This window comes from Cyprinodon tularosa, unplaced genomic scaffold (assembly GCF_016077235.1).
Source record: "Cyprinodon tularosa strain WSP-4 unplaced genomic scaffold, ASM1607723v1 ctg48, whole genome shotgun sequence".
NCBI classification, from domain to species: domain Eukaryota; kingdom Metazoa; phylum Chordata; class Actinopteri; order Cyprinodontiformes; family Cyprinodontidae; genus Cyprinodon; species Cyprinodon tularosa.
Genome location: NW_024039207.1, coordinates 1,031,690 through 1,052,129, shown reverse-complemented (window position 1 = coordinate 1,052,129; position 20,440 = coordinate 1,031,690). Strand labels below are relative to the sequence as shown.

Genomic DNA, 20,440 nt, shown 5'->3' with positions numbered 1-20,440 from the left:
GGTCGAGTCGACTACTGCTGGGCTGGTGCTATAATAACCCAGCAGCTGGGCTGGAAATAACCCAACACCTAGTTGTTTTTAGCGGGTAAGAAAAACTTCTAGGCGAACATCTCATTCGGCTCTGCTAAATTAGGAATAAGTCAAAGAAGGCAAAAATCGACTGGGGAATTGATAGCAGCCTTAGCGGTACAGATAGAAAGATCAACATATGTTGGTCCTTCTGCTTTTGATAAGCCCGTTCTGCATCTTTATGCACCTGTTGCAAAAGTTAGTCTCTACAAAACAAGAGGCAGATTACTATTAAGGCTCAAAAAGATTAAATTTGGGCGAAGGTTCACCTTCTAGCAGCCATTTCTAACCTAGAATCTGCATTCATATTCTCATTATAGGAAAAATATGTTTTAATTGTACATATTCTTTCTCATACAGTATACTTCTAATTTAGAAATAATATTTACTAAAAAATAGACAGACTTTTTATTAAACACATTTATCAAGCTAGGGGACTAAAATAACTAATAAATAACTACCATTCAGGGAGCTACTTAGAAACCCCTTATATTGGCATTTTTTAGGGTTTGAGTAACCAACAGTTTGGTTTTATTATGCTTCACACGTGCTTTAGGTGTGCAAATGCACGAATTACAGAAATACCTTTCCACCTGCCTGCTGCCTCTCTGACCAAAGCTGTTTCCTGTAAGCTCTAAGAAACATTTACTGCTCCCCAATTAACATCATTACTTTCAGCGTGTTGTGAAGCTAATGGGAGTCAGCATGTCGGAGGCAAAGGGGCAACAGGAAACTTTTTAAAAGAAACGTTTGTACCATTATGTGTTTGTACAGAAATATTTGGGGTAATCAAACTTGATTAGATAAAAGAAAAAATCCTCCCTTAACTAACCCAAAAACATTGAGATCAGTGACTTCACTCGGGACTTTCATCTACTGTTAGCTCCTACTCTTTAAATCAATGTTTATCAGTGTTGGAGTCTGTTTTCACAGCACTTGTGCTTACCACACCCGTTAGTCTGGCTATCTCAGTGCTTCGCCTCTCTCCACCCAGTGATGTGAAACATGTGTTGGGCAGGATAGTTGGACGGACTGGGTCAAACAATGTACACTTGCATACAGATGAGTGCACACACGGATACTAATAAAGAACATACCGCAGAAGGCCTTTCAATGAGAACCAACCTTCTAGAGATTGCGAAACAATGTGGGAGTAGCGGGCCGGAGGGTCCTGTCAAAACACTGCACTTTGACTCAGTGTATTTCAGCTCATGAGCAAATATAATCCTGTTTTCTTTTAAGCGAAATCGTCTCTCAGCCTGTTTTCATCAACAACAGTGTGTATAAACAGCCTCAAAAAGCTGAACTCCCTCTGTAAAGTATGCAAAACCTACTCAACCTGAATATAAATAACAGTTACAGTAAGTAAAATAGAATAAAATAAGCATGTATAAAAGATGATGGTGAACTCGTCACATCAGACCCTTCTCTGGCCATGAGTTTTGACAACCTGAGGTTTTTAATCCATGTGCTTCAGCTTTTCCTCAACCAGCTCAGGATCCATAGGGAATTCTCAACATGCATCTCACTGACAGAATCCTCAATAATGGTCGGGATGGGATGCGTGATTCCAGGATTTTTCTAGAATAGGATATGTCCAATATTTCCAGCTGATTTTTTTTACATAGAAAACTGGTATTTCTGTAGGTTCTACCATTTCTTTTCTTGTATCCATCCATAAATCCATCCATTGAATATGACTCATTTATAAAAAAAAAAAAAAAAAACAGAAAAAAACTAAAACTTTGAGGTAAAACCATCCATCCATGTCAGGGTCGCGGGGGTGCTGGTGCCCATCTCTGGCAGTCTACGGGTGAGAGGCGGGGGTACACCCAGGACAGGTTGCCAGTCTGTCGCCGGGCAAAACAGAGCCACACAAAGACACACAACCATTGATGCACACACTCACACCTAAGGAATATTTAGAGAACCCAGTCAGCCTAATAATCATGTTTTTGGGCTGTGGAAGGAAGCAGGAGTACCTGGAGAAAACCCATGCATGCACGGGGAGAACGTGCAAACTCCATGCAGAAAGACACCGAGCTGGGAATCAAACCTAGAACCTTTTTGCTGCAAGGCAAAGGTGCTACCCACTGTTCCACTATGCCGCCCCCCTCAAAGGTAAATATAAATATAAATCAATAACTTAACCCATTACCTACCTGGATGTCATCCGTAGGGAACTGTAACATGTCCCGCAGAACATCACTCATGATCTGGGTCTTCCTCTGAAGAATCACATTCTCATAGTCCAGAGGCTCTATGATCTTTGGTTTTACCTGCAAGGACAAAAAAAAATAAAACATCAAGCCAAGCTTCTCAGCTTTTGTTTAATTCATCATAAAGGAAGTGAGCCTGTTCAACAACGGGGCCGTTTCATACGTTCTGGGCTCGCTCACAATGGCAAATGTGTGGTATTCACAGCGAGGGGACAGCAAGTCGCTATTGTCCTTTTCCTGAAAGCTCCAGACGCAGGAACTGGCACAGAGATGGCGTTGAATATGGGCTACCAGAGTAGGAGATGCGGGATGACGGAAGGGATAGGGGAGCAAGTGAGAGACTGTGTGAATATTTGTACCAGTCACAGTGTCACAAGCTCACGTTCAGTGCCTGAGCGACATAAGTAGCCTCTGCGGCTATGGCACCATTTTTATACCAGTATGCACCACAGACACAGTTACATTAACCAGCTGTGTTACTGGTTACACCTTGTTAGCACCCTATGAGGGCCCCTTTATCGATGCATAAATCAAACCATCAGAAACATTCCTCTGAGATTTTGGTCCTTATTAAAAATCAAAGCATCAGATGTACAGAATTTGTACTCAAAGCACAACTTCAAGGGCATGTTTAAGATTATTTAAGGATTATTAAACTTCTAAAATAAAATGTGCTTATAAAGTAGCTTGTGACTTTATACACATTAAAATAAAAAAACTAATTCTACCATTGAAGCATAGAGAGCTGCCTAAGAGCTGATGCTTGACAGTAAGCAAGATAGCAGAGTTTGACATTTTACTCCCTTGACAGTGCAGACCTCAGCTGTTGCATTCCACAGGAAAACCCCTGAGATTGATCTGCCTTAAAAAAAAAAAAAAAAACTAAACAACTGGGATTTAGGGATTTAGGAATCAGGCCTATGGAAAGGTGTTTTTTTGCATATTTACATGTGTTCAAAAATGTATGCACCATCAAATGTCAGTGAAAAACATTTAAAAAACAGGTTTAACAGAAACTGATATTGTTGACTAAGGAAGAGGATTAGGGCCACTGTAAAAAAAAAAAAAAAAAAGTTAACTGATTTTAAATATTATTTCAGCTTAATATGGGGAAAAAGTCCGAAATCTGACTTTAGTCTTAGAATTCTGAATTTTTTTCCCCATATTAAACTGAAATAAAATGTCAAAATCTGTTTTTTTTTATTTTTTTAGTGGCCCTAAACCTCTTCCGTAGATTACTCATAACGTTCAGCCTGCAAAAGATATACCTTAAATGCACCACGATGTTTAATGCTTTTAATTTCTCTACACTCGTGGACTTTTTTGTTCCGTGTTTTGAATTAGAAGGTTGTGACTAAAATAATATATATCATCATCATATCTAAATCCGCTGAAAGAAAATCAATTAAACCAGTTTTCTTTTCCGATTAAGATGCAGCACTTACAGTCCATAAGGATTATTGCAACTTAAAACATTCTTTAACTTCTAAATCAACTTTTTTATTTATTATTCTTTCCTGTTTATGAAAGAACATAAATAAGTCTACCATCATTTAGAGCAGCCTATAAGGGTCTAAACATTGAAAATATTTTGTAAAAAGACAAGTACTGCCACATTTATGAAGTATAAGTGCCAGTTTTGGCGTGCCCCCAACAGCTTTTATTACTGAGATAAAAAGTGCCAAACTAAAAGCCAGAAAATAAGTTTTGCTGTGGCGTCATAATATTGCTTTATTATTTTCTTTTTTATTTAATGAAAGGATCCAGACATGACAATTCAAAGCTGAAATAGGCTTTCAAGTCTGTCATGTCGAAGTGCAGGTAAGTGTGTACCAATGCAGACAGGGCGCAAGTGTGATGTAGCATATTGAAAAGGGTGATACACATCACGATATTTGGGTCATAACACAATATAATCACGATACATTGCAATATGCTATCCAGATAATAGCAAAATTATATGCAGACATAAAAAGGCCCGTGCTGTATATGTTCATCAGAAGATATTGATCAGTTATTTCTGCAGCTTTGAGTCAGTCCACATCTGCATCTACAACAGAAATACTGCAGCGCTGCACAGTAAAAGGAATCCATGGCGCCATCTACCGGAACAATGGCGCAAAAGTAGCTTATTTCCACCAAGTGTTATATGTAAAAATGTTAGCTTTTTAAAATCGATATTAAGAGCTGAAAGATCAATATCATTTTGGCCGGCCAGAAATTGCAATATATCACCATATCGATTTTTTCCCCACACCTAATAGCATTATATGGGGTAAAGTGCAGCTAATTGCTGCAACATTTCCAATGTGCATATGTCGGGTAGATAAAAGATTATTTTGACAAGTCTGAAAGCTGCAGCCTTGTTTTGCTGATGACCAGTGCATAGAAGAGCAATGAAGGAGTGTAAGAAGCTAATCTTTGTTTTTGATAGAAAGCAACATTTACATTTGCGACAATTGTGTTGTAATGTTTGGGTGGACCTCCCTCTAACGGATGCTATTGGAACGCATTCGCCTGGTCATCTATTACTGACCTTAGAAGCTTTCCTGTCAGGTAACTGATTGGTTCGCTACAAAAGAAATCTTCACATTTCTGCAATAGTATCATGGACCACGACACACTATATCATCAGTATCATCACAAATTTGATTGGGACGCGCAGAACAACACCGCCACCTGTTCCAGATTTATCATACCATATATAATATTACAAAAACCATACAGAGTGATGCATCATGGGAAAAAACAAGAGGTTGGAACTTACTGTGGTTTTATAAGTTTTACCGACCAGTTGAGTCACCTACAGGATAATAACTGAGGTTCATATTGTTAGGTTTCTGTTTCTGTGATGTTTTTCTTTTGATTTTCAGTTTTGCTTTGCTCTTTGTTTTATAGTTTTTTTATGGTTTAATTCTTAGTTTATTGTGTTTTTTGGGTTTCTCTCAGTTACTGTTTCAGTCTTGGTCCTGTTTTCTTTTGAGTGTTTAGTTTTACTTTGCTCCTTGTTTTATAGTCTTAGTGGTTTAATTATTATTTTGTTGTGTTTTCTAGTTATTTCTAGTGTCCCAGGTCTTTCATTTGTTGCCCTCTGCTGCCCTCTTGTGTTCTCCTTTTTCCCTAGCTCCTGTTTTGTTTCTGCTCTGTGCTCATCTGTTCCCAATCTGCTCATTAGCCCCCTCTTTGTCTCAGTCTCCTTTAAAAGCCCTCTCTCTTCAGTTCCTCTTTGCTGGGTCCTCGTCTAACTTTGTCATACTTCCTCCAACTCTGTCTCTCTGAGCCTTCCTGGTTTTGATAGTGATCCCCCTGATGTTACCATGGTTTCTGGTTCGTTTTGACTTGTTTTCATGTTTGATTTTTTGGATTCCTGGTTTCCTGTTTGTTTTTGGTCTTTGTGTTTTCTTTATTGGATTTTTGGACAACCTGCCTCTGTTTTCAGTTTCCCTTTCATTAAATCTCAAAGAAATTCACCTCTGCCTTCCTGCCTCTGCTTTTGGGTCAACAATCCAAAACCAAATCGTGACACATATAACCAGCAACCTTCAAACTGAAAAATGGAAAGGCTGTTTGATACCCGAATGTGGAAGTACGTCTATCTAGGAGGGGAAAATTTTCTAGAGGCAAGTGTTCTAGAAACTATGAGGGGATCCAACTGCTCCAACCATTATCGCCAAACAAAGGTTAATAAGAACAGTTTATCAGGAAAAAGATCAAAACATGGAACTACATAATAACTGAGTTATGTTGCTCTTAGAAACGGGACTGATTCATTTTATTTGGTTTAGACCTTTGGACTAGATTCAACACATGAGGCCAATTAAACACATGTCTGGCTGTAGATTTAAGTTTTGATTTATTCAGGCCATTTTCCCAGTGATGCAATGCAGAGATCCCCTCCATTTTTCTCAGCCCTCTGGATGGGAAAGATGGTCTGATAAGCATCACATTATAAGTTCCAGTTTCTAACGGGACATGGGCCAGTCGGACAAGCAGCTGTGAACTCAATGGCTTACCAGGGTGACCTGCTGGTAATCAACTCTAAGGCAAAGCTAAAATATCCATTTGTAATTGAAGAATAGAAATTTAAAGAAACGTTTCCTTCTAGCTGCAGGACTGTTGAAGTCTGGCATCTAAAAAGGGTTAAAGAACAAAAGAAGCAACAAGTGCTCCATTTCCAAAAAAAGATCAGCTCTCTTGAGAAGCATTCACTCAAGCTGCTACTTCCCATCATCCTGTCAGCCCCTTTAACAGACCTCTAAAGCTGGTTCAGAGGGACCCAACAAAAAGCAGAATAGGAGTATACTTACCACTGGCACCTGTGGTACTCCTTCAACCTCTGCCTCAATCTCGGCTAAACTTTTGTACTGCTGGGGACTCTCTATCACCATCTCCCTTTTAGGGGCTTTGACTGTCCGACCCTGCATGGCGGTCAGTCCTGACAGCGTCTACCTTATCACCAGGTGGGAGATTGCATTTCAGAAAGCTGCCCTTCTGTCTCCGAAAGTTTCAAGAGCTTTGATGACGTCCAGTGAGATTCCCTCTTTTTACTCAACCGTGGGCCCAGCCTCCTCCTCCCTTTCTCTCCTCTGCTCTGTCTCTCATCAGAAACGAAGGACTCCTCCCACCCTCACAGCTGTACAGCTGTAAGAATGTGCAAAGTATAAGAAAGAGAGGACCATACAGCAACCCCTCCCTCATTAAAAACTAAATATCCAGAGAACATGTCATAATGTTCCAGCCCCACCTGCCTATTTATCTACAGTCGTGATAAAATAGAAGGACATCCTCTCAGGACATAATATCAGATGGTAAACTATACGAGATTCATTACAAGGACTGTTCATTTACAAAAACATAAGCTGAAAGAAGGAGATCCTTTTTTTAAACAAACAGACAAGAGATGCTGCGGCACTTTCATGGTCACATTAGTATAAATACAGTATATCAGTACAAAAACCCAACTAAACCAAAGGGAGGCTGATAATTTGGCCTATTTTTCTTAGAAATAAAAGCCAACACATGAGCCTGTTGGTGTAAACAATGAAGGTTAACCCACATTACAGGTCACTACATCAAAACATCGATACCAGTCACACCAATAAAACAACCTCATTTTCATATCTGCTCTGAAAAAAAGGTCCTAAATCTTCTGTTATTGATTCAATCCAAGATAATTTCTCATACCAACATCCAAAATTTGAGTTCCGACACAAAATAAAATGCCTAAATAAGAAGTACGGCATGCTTTAGTCATGTTTTAGTGAAGATTAAAAGCTATGAATGTCCCGATCTAATGCCGATATGATAAATGGGTCCCATATTAGCCAAATATCATATCATAGCCGTCTGATAGAAACACTCTGCTTCCATCTGCTTCTGTTTAAAGTTTATGCAGTGCATCGGATCATAATAAATGCATCAGTTGTTCTCATACCTAAGGCTGTCTGCTATTGTTCTCTGTTTGAGTAACATCACTTGAGCAAACCTTTTTTTAACATTCCATACGACAAAATAAGTAATAGAAGTATGCTAATATCCAACTAGGTCAATATCGGTGTGGATCAGTACGCTAGGGCTGCAACTAACAATTATTTTACAAATCGCTTAATCTGTCGATTCTTTCTTCTATTAATTGATTAATAGTCGGATAGCCATAGATTCTTTAAAGAAGACTTTAGGAAATTAAACCAGGTGAAACTCAAACTTTTCCACTTGAGGAGTTCTGGATAGAGCATACTGAGAGAGACATTTCTTTTTCTTTTTTATCTTAAGTGCAAAGTTTTTTTTTTTACAATCTTGGTGCAACTCCTGCTCTAAGCAGGTTGTTCTGTCAGCTAAAGACATGTTTTAGAGTCTCTATACTCCAATTAACGATTAATCGATTACTAAACTAGTTGACAATTATGTCAATAATCTATTAATGATGATTAATCCAATCATTTTTTCAGCCCTACAGTACGCAAAGCTGCAATATCTATATTTCCTGCAGCCAAATTAAGAACAAAATGGCTTCAGCAGAAGAAAATGTGAAGTTATGTAATGGTCGAGCCTAATTCTAGGAAATAAATCTGTATAAATAGCTAAGAGATCACTTCAAGAGCACTGTGGAAAAGAGATTTTAATACAATCTCATAGATTTGAAGATTTTTAAGGTAGGTAAGGTGCTTTAAGTTTTCTACAACAAAAGAAGAAATGCTTTCTTTAACACTTATATAGATATATATATATATATATATATATATATATATATATATATATATATATATATATATATATATATATATATATATATCACATTTTTCATTTGGGATTAATAAAGTATCTTTGAATTGAACTATATTGTTTTCAAAATGTGCACAACTATACTGCCAGGTTGACTATTTTATTTTTCTTACTTGATATATGTCAAATTAAAGGGTGGCTTTTACTTTAATGGTTTCGTTTCTTTATATCAATTAGGTATGTGTAAAGACTTAAACAAGTTACTTAGAAAAACTGAAGACATTAATTACTGGCTGTGGATGTGAATTCAGTTGAGTGCCTTGCAAAACATTTATCACATTAAAATAGATATATATTCAGACAGATTACCCTTTAAGATTTGGTTTTACTTTAAGACAGAAACTGCAAAGGTCCCAAAAGCCCCAAAATACCTTAACAGTGATAGTACGGTTATTTGACTCGCTGATTTTCCTCTGCTAAAACAACCAGATCAGACTTCCACAGCAGGGTCACTTCCTTTTTCCCCTGCTCCAAGGTGAAACACACGCTCTCTTATTTTAGCTCAAGAACTCCGGAAGATTTTACCCATGCTGGTTGTAAAATACTGCGTCTCTGTCTGTAGACAGTTGCTTTCTTTTTATCTTCTAGCAGAGACATAGCCTCTGTTTAGCTGTTTCTATCAGTGCGTGGTTTAAGGTAATGACTAATAGTATTCAGGCAAAAACATATTTTAAACAGCTCCCCATCAGGGCAATGTTTGGAATATTTGACTCAAAGAGAAAGATTAATAACTCAGCCAATTGTCTCCATTGGTAGTAAAGTTAGTAGCCCAAACGGAGAGAGAGGGAAGGTTGGATGACAAGCTGAAGGGGGTCAGGATGACTTCAAAGGCTGCTGTTCCTCTGCTGCAGTTTCAGCACCATCGCTGCTAAGAAAGTTGAACACAAAGTGGGTGAGCGTGTGCTCGAGTGTGAGTTGTACTTTCCGCACTGCAGGGTTCTCGGATCATTTGCATAAGTTGTTTTAACAGTACTGGCTTCAAAGGCTTCACAGGCTGAAGTGCACCATTCAGAAAAACCACATCGGGGAAATAAAGCAGGAGAAAGGACGGAAGTTCAGAGGTATAACCAGCCTGGCTAGCAGTGCCATGGGCTGGAGTGAGGTGGAAGATTCCTTAAAAGAAAAACAGATTTTATCACCTATATTAGAATTGGAGGTTTAGAGTTAGACCCAGAAATGATGTGGCAAATTTGCATGAAATACTTTTGCATTGACCATAATCGCTAGTTTTCTCCTAAAATCTGTTAATTTATTTTTCCTTTTTATACTTTGCAACTATCTGGTAAAGCTCTTGGGACTTCGGTGCAAAGGAAGGACAAAAAAAGAAGCCATGGCGGCTCCATTTCATAAAGAAAACAACACTCAGAGGCATGTCCTCAAGCTTCTGTTTCCTACTGCCACCCCTTCAAAAGACTCAATATATTTGTAAGCCTTTTTGTTTGTGAAATGTAATACTTGTTTCTTTGGCTGTTCAGTTGTTTTAACATTTCTGACCAATAATGACATTGCAACAGGGTCGGACTGGGAATGATTTTCGGCCCTGGCATTTTTTCCATCTACCTCCCAGCCCCACCCCCCCTTTAACAAAAGAAATAGAAGCACAGTCAAACGTGTTTGGCATTGTGGATTAACCGATCTATCTTCAAGCATCACATGACAACAATCACAGAGACTTCTATAATGCGGTTTTACTGGCTTTGGCTATTAACAAAGAAGCGACAGTGACTAGGGCTGGGTTAAAAAAAAAAAAGATTTAATCGATTTTGGATCGAGTCCTTTACATTTCTGCAAAATCGATGTTTAGGGAATGAGATCGAACAGTTTTATAGTGACGCAGGTGATGTTCACATTCAAATGCCGACCTAAATAACACACCGCTCAGCAAGCTGTCCCAACTGAAGTCTGATGTCTGGCACCATTTTGGATTTAAAACGGCTAAAGATAATGTGCTGGATATGTGACATTAAGGTGGCTTCCCTCTAACCTGACTCCGCCAGATGGATTTGCTCCGCATATCCATCTGGAAACCTTCCTTTGAAGTAATTTTGGGAAGGGGCGACAATACTGGTTAGCTGATTGGCCTATATTGGTGATAGACGGGCCAAATAAACCAATCAGATCAACGAAGCATATGACGTACTAACAGAGCGACGACGAAAACACAACCACGAGCCAGGCTAACTCTTGCCGAAACCCGTTGGGAGAAGAGCAAAAACATCTTTTCCTCTGAGGAAAAGCCTCCAGAGCAGTGTTTTGCTCTTCTTTCAGTGAAGAAATACTCTGTAATTCCGATAAAACTTGCTAGATAGCCACACTAACGCTAGTTTCATCGGCTGAAGCCGCCATGTTCTTTAGACTGAACTGTCGCGCTTCTTGTTGCGTCACACCTCAACCCGCCTCAAAGCCAACGCTGATTGGACGTTTGTTTGGTGAACGGCTCCAAATTTTCTTTAACAGAGAGTAGCCAGACTGCTCTGGGAGTGAAACCTTGAAAGCTCGCGAGATCAGGATGGTTTCACGAGGCTAGCTTCCCTCTACATTGATGATAAGTGGCGCCTCGCATCTCGTGCTACAGACCACCACGATAAATTCAAGCCAGACAGCAGCAAATATAGCTAAAAGTTTGACTGACGATATTAACAAATGGGGGCTGAGCAGCAAACACCTTTAGTTGTTACAGACAATGCTGCAAATATGGTTTGTGCAGCGGAGATAATGCAGTTCATACATGTCTGCTGTATCACCTCTGCTTGCTCGAGGGAGGCTTCACTTTTTCACTTTTCACAAACAAGTTTGCACTGTTGAGACAGTTTTGTATACATCTCAATTTGAGACAATTTCATTTATAGTTTTAAAATACAAGATTGATAATTTTGTTTGATGTTAAGATTATAATTTAAGTTTAAAAACTCTAATATTAAAGGCATAGAATATAGAAATGCAATTTGAAATGCATATTTTTGGGCTTCCTGCATGCTGTAATTGTATACGTGTTTTTTTTTTGTTTGCTTTTACGTACTGTACGTAAGGACTGAGGGGAAAACAGATATGCTGGAAGCAACACAGTTTCTGACCGAGTTTATTTTATACGAATGTGGATGTTCTCTTATTTTTGTTTTCTTTTAATAAACATCACAAGTTGAAGAACATTATCTGGAATTGCTCGCGTTTCAATACTAGTTGCTAGACTGTTTTTCCATGGGGTACAGAAGAAACTAAAGGAGCTGGACTGCCGCTACAGTCTGATTTACAAGTGTGCACTTGGTGTTTAATATGAGAGGAAAAAATAAACAGTTGAACCATTTCCATTATTGTAAAAACAGATCGAATCGGAATGAATGGGTTTAGAACTGTATGAATACAAATCGAATCGATTCATGACTTTGGCCAAAATACCGAGCCCTAACTGTGACTGCTGCTGCGTAACGTCCACACTTGCATGAAGCCAGGCAGACAATCACTCACACATTCTAGGTCTACAACGTAAGCCTGAATGTTGGAAAAACACCAACATAAAACAATACAATATAGAGACAGACAAGCAGTTCTTCAAGAACGAATACATGAAAGCTCAGCGATGTGTAAGCAAAACCCCATCATGCACCGCAACATATTTTTGCGAAATATTCTAACATAAATTCATCATCGTAGTCTGGTTTAAAGAAAGCATTTTAGTTTTATTATAATTTAGTTTGTTGCAAGGATTTTACAGTTTGAAGAAATAGAAAATTTACTGTCACAGGTAGGTGCTACGGCCGGAGAGTAAGTGTTAAGGAGGGCCGGCCCTCGCACGCTGAAATTAGGACCGGCCCACCAGTATCACAGATTCCCAGTCCAAGCCTGCATTGCAAAGCTAAAAAAACAGATTTAAAGCATTTTTCTATAGCTGGAGTAGCTTTATTTATCTCTGAATAATGAGATATTAAACAAAAGAGAGAAAAGACGTCATTTTATTTAATATGGTCCTTATAGAGGCTGACTTTGCTTCTTCCTGACTCTGCAAGAGCTGTGCTGCATCAGTATGGTGCCTACAGAGCCAAAAGTCATACGGCGACAGTGTCACAGGCTCTGCATGATAATCAGCCTGTTGTCAAGATGCCGTCCACACTGAGGTCATCCACCCTCATTATCGTGACTCTCACACCATCAAACTTCCTGAAGCTACCACTGGTACCATGTTAGTGATACCACAAGTGTTGTTTTGTCTAGGAACGTGATCGTGAGTAGAGTTAGAAGGCATCGCTTCACATGGCCATCTGTGTGAGGACTTTACAAAAAGATGAAGTTCTCACAGAGGGGAAAAAAAAGGGCGGTTGGATTGAAAAAGGGGTGTTGTCTTTTTGTTTTTATTCAGCTTGAATCAATTAGAACATGTGAGCTCCCTACACCCTTCCCAATAGGTGTGCCTAAAGCTTAAAGTCTGCGTACATAGAAAGAGTTGAAGCCCTGTAAGTCTACAGAGGGTTGCATAAGGGCGGGTTTGACGTAACTGTTGCTAGAAGCTCCCTGAGGAAAGTGTCAGCGCTGCTCCTGGAGCAGAGAAAATTCAACCTGTTGCACACAGCGAGAGCAAAGCTTTAATCCAATCATTAATCACAAAGGTTAGAAGGAAACTTCTGTTCCAGTTAAGTAATAAAGGGATAGAAATCATTTGGACACAATAAGAGTTTGTGCAAGAAAAAAAACATCTGCTTCAACTTATTATGAGAGATGGGGGTTTTCTTAGTGCTGATGACGTCACGCTGCTCATGGGTGCTCACTTCAGGTCCAGAAAGTCCCTAAACAGGATTGTTTTACTGGGCGATGATGTCACTAACATATGTAATCATTTCTAGACCACAGAAAAATTACGCTGCCACGTAAAAAGCAGAGTAAACCGCTGCTCCAAGGGAGGAGCGATGTCAAAAAGGTAACCAACGCCCTCAAACAATTTTCTTTTTGTCACATTTAAATGGTTCAGACCAATAAACGTTTAAAAGTCTGATTAGGTTTAGTTGAATAATTGATAATTATTCAAAGCCGTTGACTGAGCTTAACAATATCCATCTAATGAGGGAATAATACCACAAAAAATATAGGAAACATATTTTTGAAGCCTTTTTTTTGTCATCCAAGACTAACAGTAATTTATTTAAGAGTTCTTGAGAATCTGTTGATTGTAGTGATAATTATGAGCCAAATCTTTACATCTATGTTTATATTTGCAACCCCAGCAAGTAGGAACTCTTACGTGTCCACCATGTGTTTCCATCCAGACCTGTCTTGGGAGTCGCACATTTCCCTAGGTGTGCAATTTAAAAAAAGAAATCAGGCTGTAGAGAAACCACACAGAGGAGCATCAACGCCATCTAATATATATAAATCAGCCTTTTTACTTCTGCAACCTTAACCTTTGATACAAAGATGGAGTCACATCTTCCAGTAAATTCTGACGCACCATCTGAAATGGCGACCATGGACCAGGAAAGCTGTATAATGTTTATATTTTAATGTACCATTACTTCCTGTTCTTAGCTGCCAGCTAAGGCTCTTCGTTTCGTCCATGTAAAAATGATTTTCCATTTACTTCTTGGACATAAACAAGATATTTTAGAGCAAAAATGAAGAGAGATAGGGTGAAGTTTAATAATAAATATAGCTAAATTGAACTTCTAACATTTTATAATACTTAATGTATGGAAATAGATGAAGTAAAGAGAAGAAAACTGGGTCTAAAAGGCTGTTCATGGGAATTAAATCAGATGTTATGAGGGCAATATGTGTGAGTAGGAAAGCCAAAGTCCCCAGAGCTGGCTAAAACATCAAATCTGAGGTTATAGAAGAAGTGCTTTTTACCAGAGCAGTGGTGGGAATCCATGGATTAGATCCCCAAAGACTGTGTGTCTCCTCTTCCTCCTCCAGAGCGCCCAGATCCACTGAACCTTTGACATAACTACAGTTCCTCTCAAGGATTGAGCGTAACCCCTCCAACAGAACCACGCTGGTTGTGCATCCCATGATGGAAACATACACTCCCTTCCACCGTGATCAGGATTCTCCACTAAAGATCTCAGCAGGACCAGAAGCCCTAACCATACCCCCCAAACTTTATCTCCTTCATAAATCTGGATCCAATCTTCTCACAGGTGCACTAAAGGGGCAGATCTCCCCGAGTGGACGGAGATTCAGACTTATCCAGGTGAAACAAAGCCTCTGTATTTTAGAAAGCAGAGTGAAGCTGAGGAGACGGGTTCGGCGAGTTGAATCCTCCTGTGTGATGCTCAGCAGGGACGGATGAGGGATGGTGTTAGCACGTTCAGTTCATTCATTGGAAGCAGGGCGTCAGCTTGTTTGACTCTTCTTCCTTCCTCACTCTTTCTGCTGAGGGTGATGCTACCGTTCACACTCCCTCCCTCCCTCCCTGCCTGCTCGGCTTTCTCTCCTCCTTTTACCCTTGCCCATCACTCACTCAAGCCAGCCACTTACATTTCTTAACTCCTCCGCCTCCCTCCTCCTTTTAGCCAAAAAGCTTAGTCACTGACTGCATGCTTTCTATACAGAATAAGCAGACGGCTAAAAACAAAGACGCACATACAAACTAACCCCCACAGAGATCAGCTGGTGCAGACAATGTTTAACTCTCTCTCCCTGCGTCTTTCCCTCCTTCCTCTTTCTCCCACTGACAGTGGTATTACAAGAGTTGTAGTCATCCTGCTGATGTCATGCCAATGCTCTCAAGGGCATTCAAGGAATTATTTCCCTTCTTTTGTCTGTTCTGCAGGCTAACAGATGTTAACAATTGATATTAACCACGTCGCTAATCTGTGCAATGTCTCTAATGTGAAAAACAGGCACAAACTTTGAAGAAATCTATGAGATATAGAGTGGATAAACATTTATTATGCCTGCAGTCCACGTTTGTGTGATTTGCATTACTTTTTTTAGCAGTTAAAACAAGATCGCTAAGATTTTATGTAAGGCTTTACTATTGTGACACTGCTTTAGATGGAAAAGTAGATGGATGGATAATACTGCTGTGAGGGAATTCAAATACTTTTACATACATAAGACAATTACTTTAATCAATTACCATCGTTTTTCAGACTACAGAGAATCTATGTTTATTATTTCTATAAAAAAAAATTTAAAAACTGTACATTTACTATTTTTCAAGGCTGCACTTTTAAAAGATGAAATTGTCCAGTGAGCTGTTTCCAAATGAAATTTCTTTTTGTTTTACACTTGACTTGGCCGGTCAGTAGCCTTGTTTTCATTCAACAGAAATTCAAAATTTATGCGGACTTTCAAAGGTTTTAAAAAAAAAAAGGAAATGGGAATTTGCTATGTTTACTTTCTCTTTGAAGCGAATTAACCAAGCCCTGCAAAGGCGTCCTACGACATTACTAAGTCACGCAGGGTTTTACATTTCTTTGCATTTTGAACAATAAAACAGTTTGGGAACATTCTAACAAATTAATCTGCAGTTAGCTTCTAAAATGTCCTCTGATTTATAGGACTGAGCTGTCCAAACAATATCCCTATTTTGGCAACATCCAGCGAAGGACTGATTAATGGATTAATCGTGATTACCGGTAATTACTTGAAAGCTATCATAAAAAGCTATCAAGGGTACAGGGTATGAAAAATGCCATCCATCCACTTTCTGACACGCTTAATCCCAAGCGGGGTCACGAGGGGTGCCAGCTGTCTGTGGGCGAGAGGCGGGGTACACACTGGACAGGTCGCCAGTCCTTGCAGGGCCCCACAGAGCAAACAACCATTCACGCACAGCTAAGGAGAATTTAGAGAAGCCAATTAACCTAACAGTTGGACTGTGGGAGGAAGCCGGAGTACCCGGAGAGAACCCACACATGCTCAGGGAGAACATGCAAACTCAAACCCGCAACCTTCTTGCTGCAAGGCAGCAATGCTACCTACTGCCCCACTGAGCAGCCATGAAAAATGCCTTCCATTAAAAGAAAATTACTTGGCAAAAATGTGCAAGAAAGCTACATATTCTGCATTTGAGATTATATTACTTTTTGTCTGTAAATATACTTTATCTTATACTGTATTATAGAAGGGTTTTAGCTTCACCTGGTTAAAATTCTGTATAAAAAATAAATTCAATGATCACTCTTTGTTATTATTATATAAATTAATCAGTTAGCAAAATATTAGTTTCAGACCCTTATCCTAATCCCCTATAATTGTGGCAGAAATTCTGAAATAAGCTCCAAATATATAACAAATGTATGGTTCATCATAACCCACACAGCTTCTTAATAAACTATAAAGGATAAAGATTCAAGCAAACTAAACGTCTGCAGTAACTCAGTGTTGCCTCCACTCTGGGCTTTTAGTCTTTATAAATAGCCTCAGCAATACTGCATTATGCCATGTCAAAGAGGAAGCATTTATACAATTAAATCAGGGTTCACTCAGTAATGCATCTAACATCCTTTTACACTGACCTTTGTAAACCGTTAAGATATTGTACAGAAGCAGGACCTTATTTTAAGAGAATTCAAAAGAACCGTTCAGAGAAAAATACAGTTTTTAAATTAAACAAAAACATTTTTATTTTTCAAATATGGAAGGATTTTTCTTTGTGCTTTCTTGTCTGATTATAATATGGACACGAATGCTTTCCCTAAAGCTTCACTGAAGTGATCAAGTAAATTTTTTTTTTTCCATCCTAAGAAAAAAAGTTGAAGGTAAGTTATGTAACCTGGCAAAAGAATAAATTCCATTCAAACTTTCTCCTCTTCTTTATTTTGGTTTTACTATTTTGTAATGAACATGAATTTGCTCATAAGTGCAAAGCAGAGGAAAAGATAAAGAGGAAAAGACTCTCTTAAAATATAAAAAGTGAAAATCAAATGCAAATCTCTTCACAAATATGAACTATATTGTTTTAAATGATAAAAAACACAATCAGGTTTATGATTTAAAACTGAATAGTAATAGATCAGCTATTCTTGTCCATATTAAAGATGACATAAAATTAACTAAAGTACAAAAACCTCCCTGCAGTCAAAGGTACTCATACTTTTTCTATTTTGCTGTGAAAGAGGCACATCACTTTGTCTACACATGTTGGAATTCCTACAGCATGATTGCTTCTCCACAATGCAACATGGGCTGCCAAGGCGGATGACGTGCATCGCTGCTGCCTCCAACAGTCTGTTAAAAACTCTGCAACTGTGCTGAAATCTGATGACTCACCGGAAAAAGAAAAAAAAAAACTTTGTTGCTCCTTACCTCATTTGTCCAAATAGAAAATTCCTCCTTTGCCACAGAGACTATAGTATGAAAAGACGCTGCCAGACCGACTGCAAGTCTGTGCAAAATTTGCCAGTGAGCAATTATGATAAAAGCTTTTCAGTTGAATGCATACAGTAAAACCCAAACCAAAGCTTTCAGTGGTGATTATCTATTTTGGGTATTAAGTGTTAAAAACTACATACACTCTTTATTAACATTCAAGTTAGATTACAGCATTTTATATTTGCAGCTTTTTTCTGAGACAACTTTATTTTGTGTGTTTAGGACTTTGCATCATATCTGCATTTAGCTCAGGTCACGGTTTGCTGCACATTTTCAACTGTTTGCAGCTCGTTTCCTTTTGTTTGCAGCATTTTTCTTTTGCCTTTGTTTTTTTGTGCTTTCATGTTTTGCATCACGTGTTTCTGCAGCTAATTTCATGGTTTATTGTGCATTTGCACTTGTCTGTAGTACTTTCACGCATCAATTTAATACACTATATTGCCAAAAGTATTCACTCAGCTGCTTTGTACGGTGGCCCTGAAGTGCAAACTGCAACTACAAATCTAACAGCGCAACAACATTAAGGAAATCGCAACTACACAAAGCAAAGCACAACTACATTAAGAAAAACACAATTACATTAACCTACTGGAAAAGGTAGGTACCAGTGGGAAACATGAGACATCGCTGATTGGACGACGGCGCTGTTTGACCCTTGAACCAGAAGTTGCGTCGTCTGAACAGTCCAGCTCCTTTTAAGTGTGTCTTCAGTGTACGCAAACTAACTGAAACTTCGTGATTAGTCTTGAGCATATCCAGTATCACCTCGTACGTATGTCCTGATTCAAAATATTCCTGGATAACGGCAGCTATGTTTGGGGCGCCGACAATATCCATGTTTTCAAAAGCCGCAGCAGGCAGAATGACTTCCGGTTCAAGGGTCAAACGGCGGCGGCGTCCAATCAGCGATGTCTCATGTTTCCCACTGGTACCTACCTTTTCCGGTAGGTTAATGTAATTGTGTTTTCCTTAATGTAGTTGCGATTTCCTTAATGTAGTTGTACTTTTAGATTTGTAGTTGCAGTTTGCACTTCATGGCCACCGTAGCTTTGACTCATATATGAGATTAGTGACATCCCATTCCTGCTCTATAGGGTTTAATATGACGTTGTTTCACCAATTGCAGCTAGTACAGATCCAGCTCTTCTGGGCAGGGTAAGGAGTTTGTTTATGGGGTTTTTAAGATTCTTCCAGAGGAAATGTGTGTGATCTTGGACTCTCAATCTCTGCTTTAATTCATCCTAACGGTGTTCTATCAGTTTGAGGTCAGATATCTGTGCAGGCCAGTCAAATTCACACCAGACTTTGCCGTCCATGTCTTCATGGACTTTCTTTGTGCTCCAGTGGACAGTTCTGTTGGAAGAGGAAGGGGCTCCAATGTTTGGGGCATGGAATTTTCCAAAATGTCTTGGTATGCAGAAGCATTTAGAGTTCCTTTCACATGACCTAAGAGGCCAAGCCCAGCTCATGAAAAACAACCCCACATCATAATTCCCCCTCTACCAAACTTTACACTTGGCGCAATGCAGTCAGTCAAGGACTTCTCTCCTGGTAACCAGCAAACTGGATCATCGGATTTCTAGATGAATGAATTGAAAGCGTCAAGCGACATTCAAGACATCATTCCACTGTGAACAAAGAAATAATCCTCAAGAGTCCAAAAGTAATTTGAGATACATGTAAAACAAAAAAAGATAAAAAAAAAAAAATACTACCAGAGGTACTGAGGGAACCAGAAAAGTTGTAAGAAAAATATAATAATAAAATAAAAAACTTCCATTGGCAAAGTCTGTCACAAAAAGCAGCTCATCATGCAATAATCTAAAAAACTTCAGGTACTTAAAAAAAAAAAAAAAATATTTGGCTTCCACCTAATTGCAGAGTTGCAAATCCATTTCTATGACAGGCTACTCCAAAAGAGCGTCTACGATTGGTCCAAGAGTTCAGAAAGGAAACCAAAACGACGTAAAGCACTGCAGGCATGACTTCACACAGTTGAGGTCAGCGTTCATGATCCAGGTAAAAAAAAAAACAGGGCAAAGGTGGGATCTGTGGGAAAGTTTAGAAGGCAATTAGCTTGCACAAAGATTAAGTTTGGCTTCGGAAATCTTTTCCTTTGGTAAAGAAGTCATGATTTGAAAGCTGCTTTTTATATTTACGGTTTATCTCAATTACAGCTATGTTCGATTAGGATATTGGGTTAATGACAATGATCATTAGAGCGGAATCTGGGTCACACTTGTGATTTAGATATTAAAGGTCCTGCCTGTATTCCGGTGGGCTGGGACATCATCCCTGTGCAGAGGGACTTTATCCAGACAAAACTTTGGCAATCATTAAGTGGGTCTCTTACTTTAGGTGTTCCAGTTTTACTCATTACCGCATAGCTTGGCCACCCGAGGGAATGTTTTTCATATTAAATGGCTATTTTTAACCATGCCTCACAGAGCTGTTGGAAATGGTGTCAGCTGGCTTGAAGCAATTTTTAAGGTCACTGCCCAATTCTCCCATTCAAAACTGGCCTGTTTTGAAAAAAAATAGCACAACGAAAAACTGTTACA

At 39.0% G+C, this 20,440-nt stretch overlaps 1 protein-coding gene across 9 annotated transcripts in view; it reads right to left on the bottom strand.

The window, feature by feature from the left end:
- Positions 1–20,440, bottom strand: part of LOC119794429 (dedicator of cytokinesis protein 9-like) — an 83,848-nt gene that overhangs the window by 54,870 nt on the left and 8,538 nt on the right. For 3 of the 9 annotated variants that reach the window (XM_038301988.1, XM_038301991.1, XM_038301989.1), the window contains exon 2: positions 2,232–2,348. In XM_038301988.1, coding sequence (XP_038157916.1) covers positions 2,232–2,348 — 117 coding nt within the window. Of the gene's footprint in view, positions 1–2,231; positions 2,349–6,595; positions 6,831–14,405; positions 14,906–20,440 lie in introns of those variants that run through there. The other 6 variants (XM_038301983.1, XM_038301987.1, XM_038301985.1 and 3 more) reach the window with 5 other exon arrangements.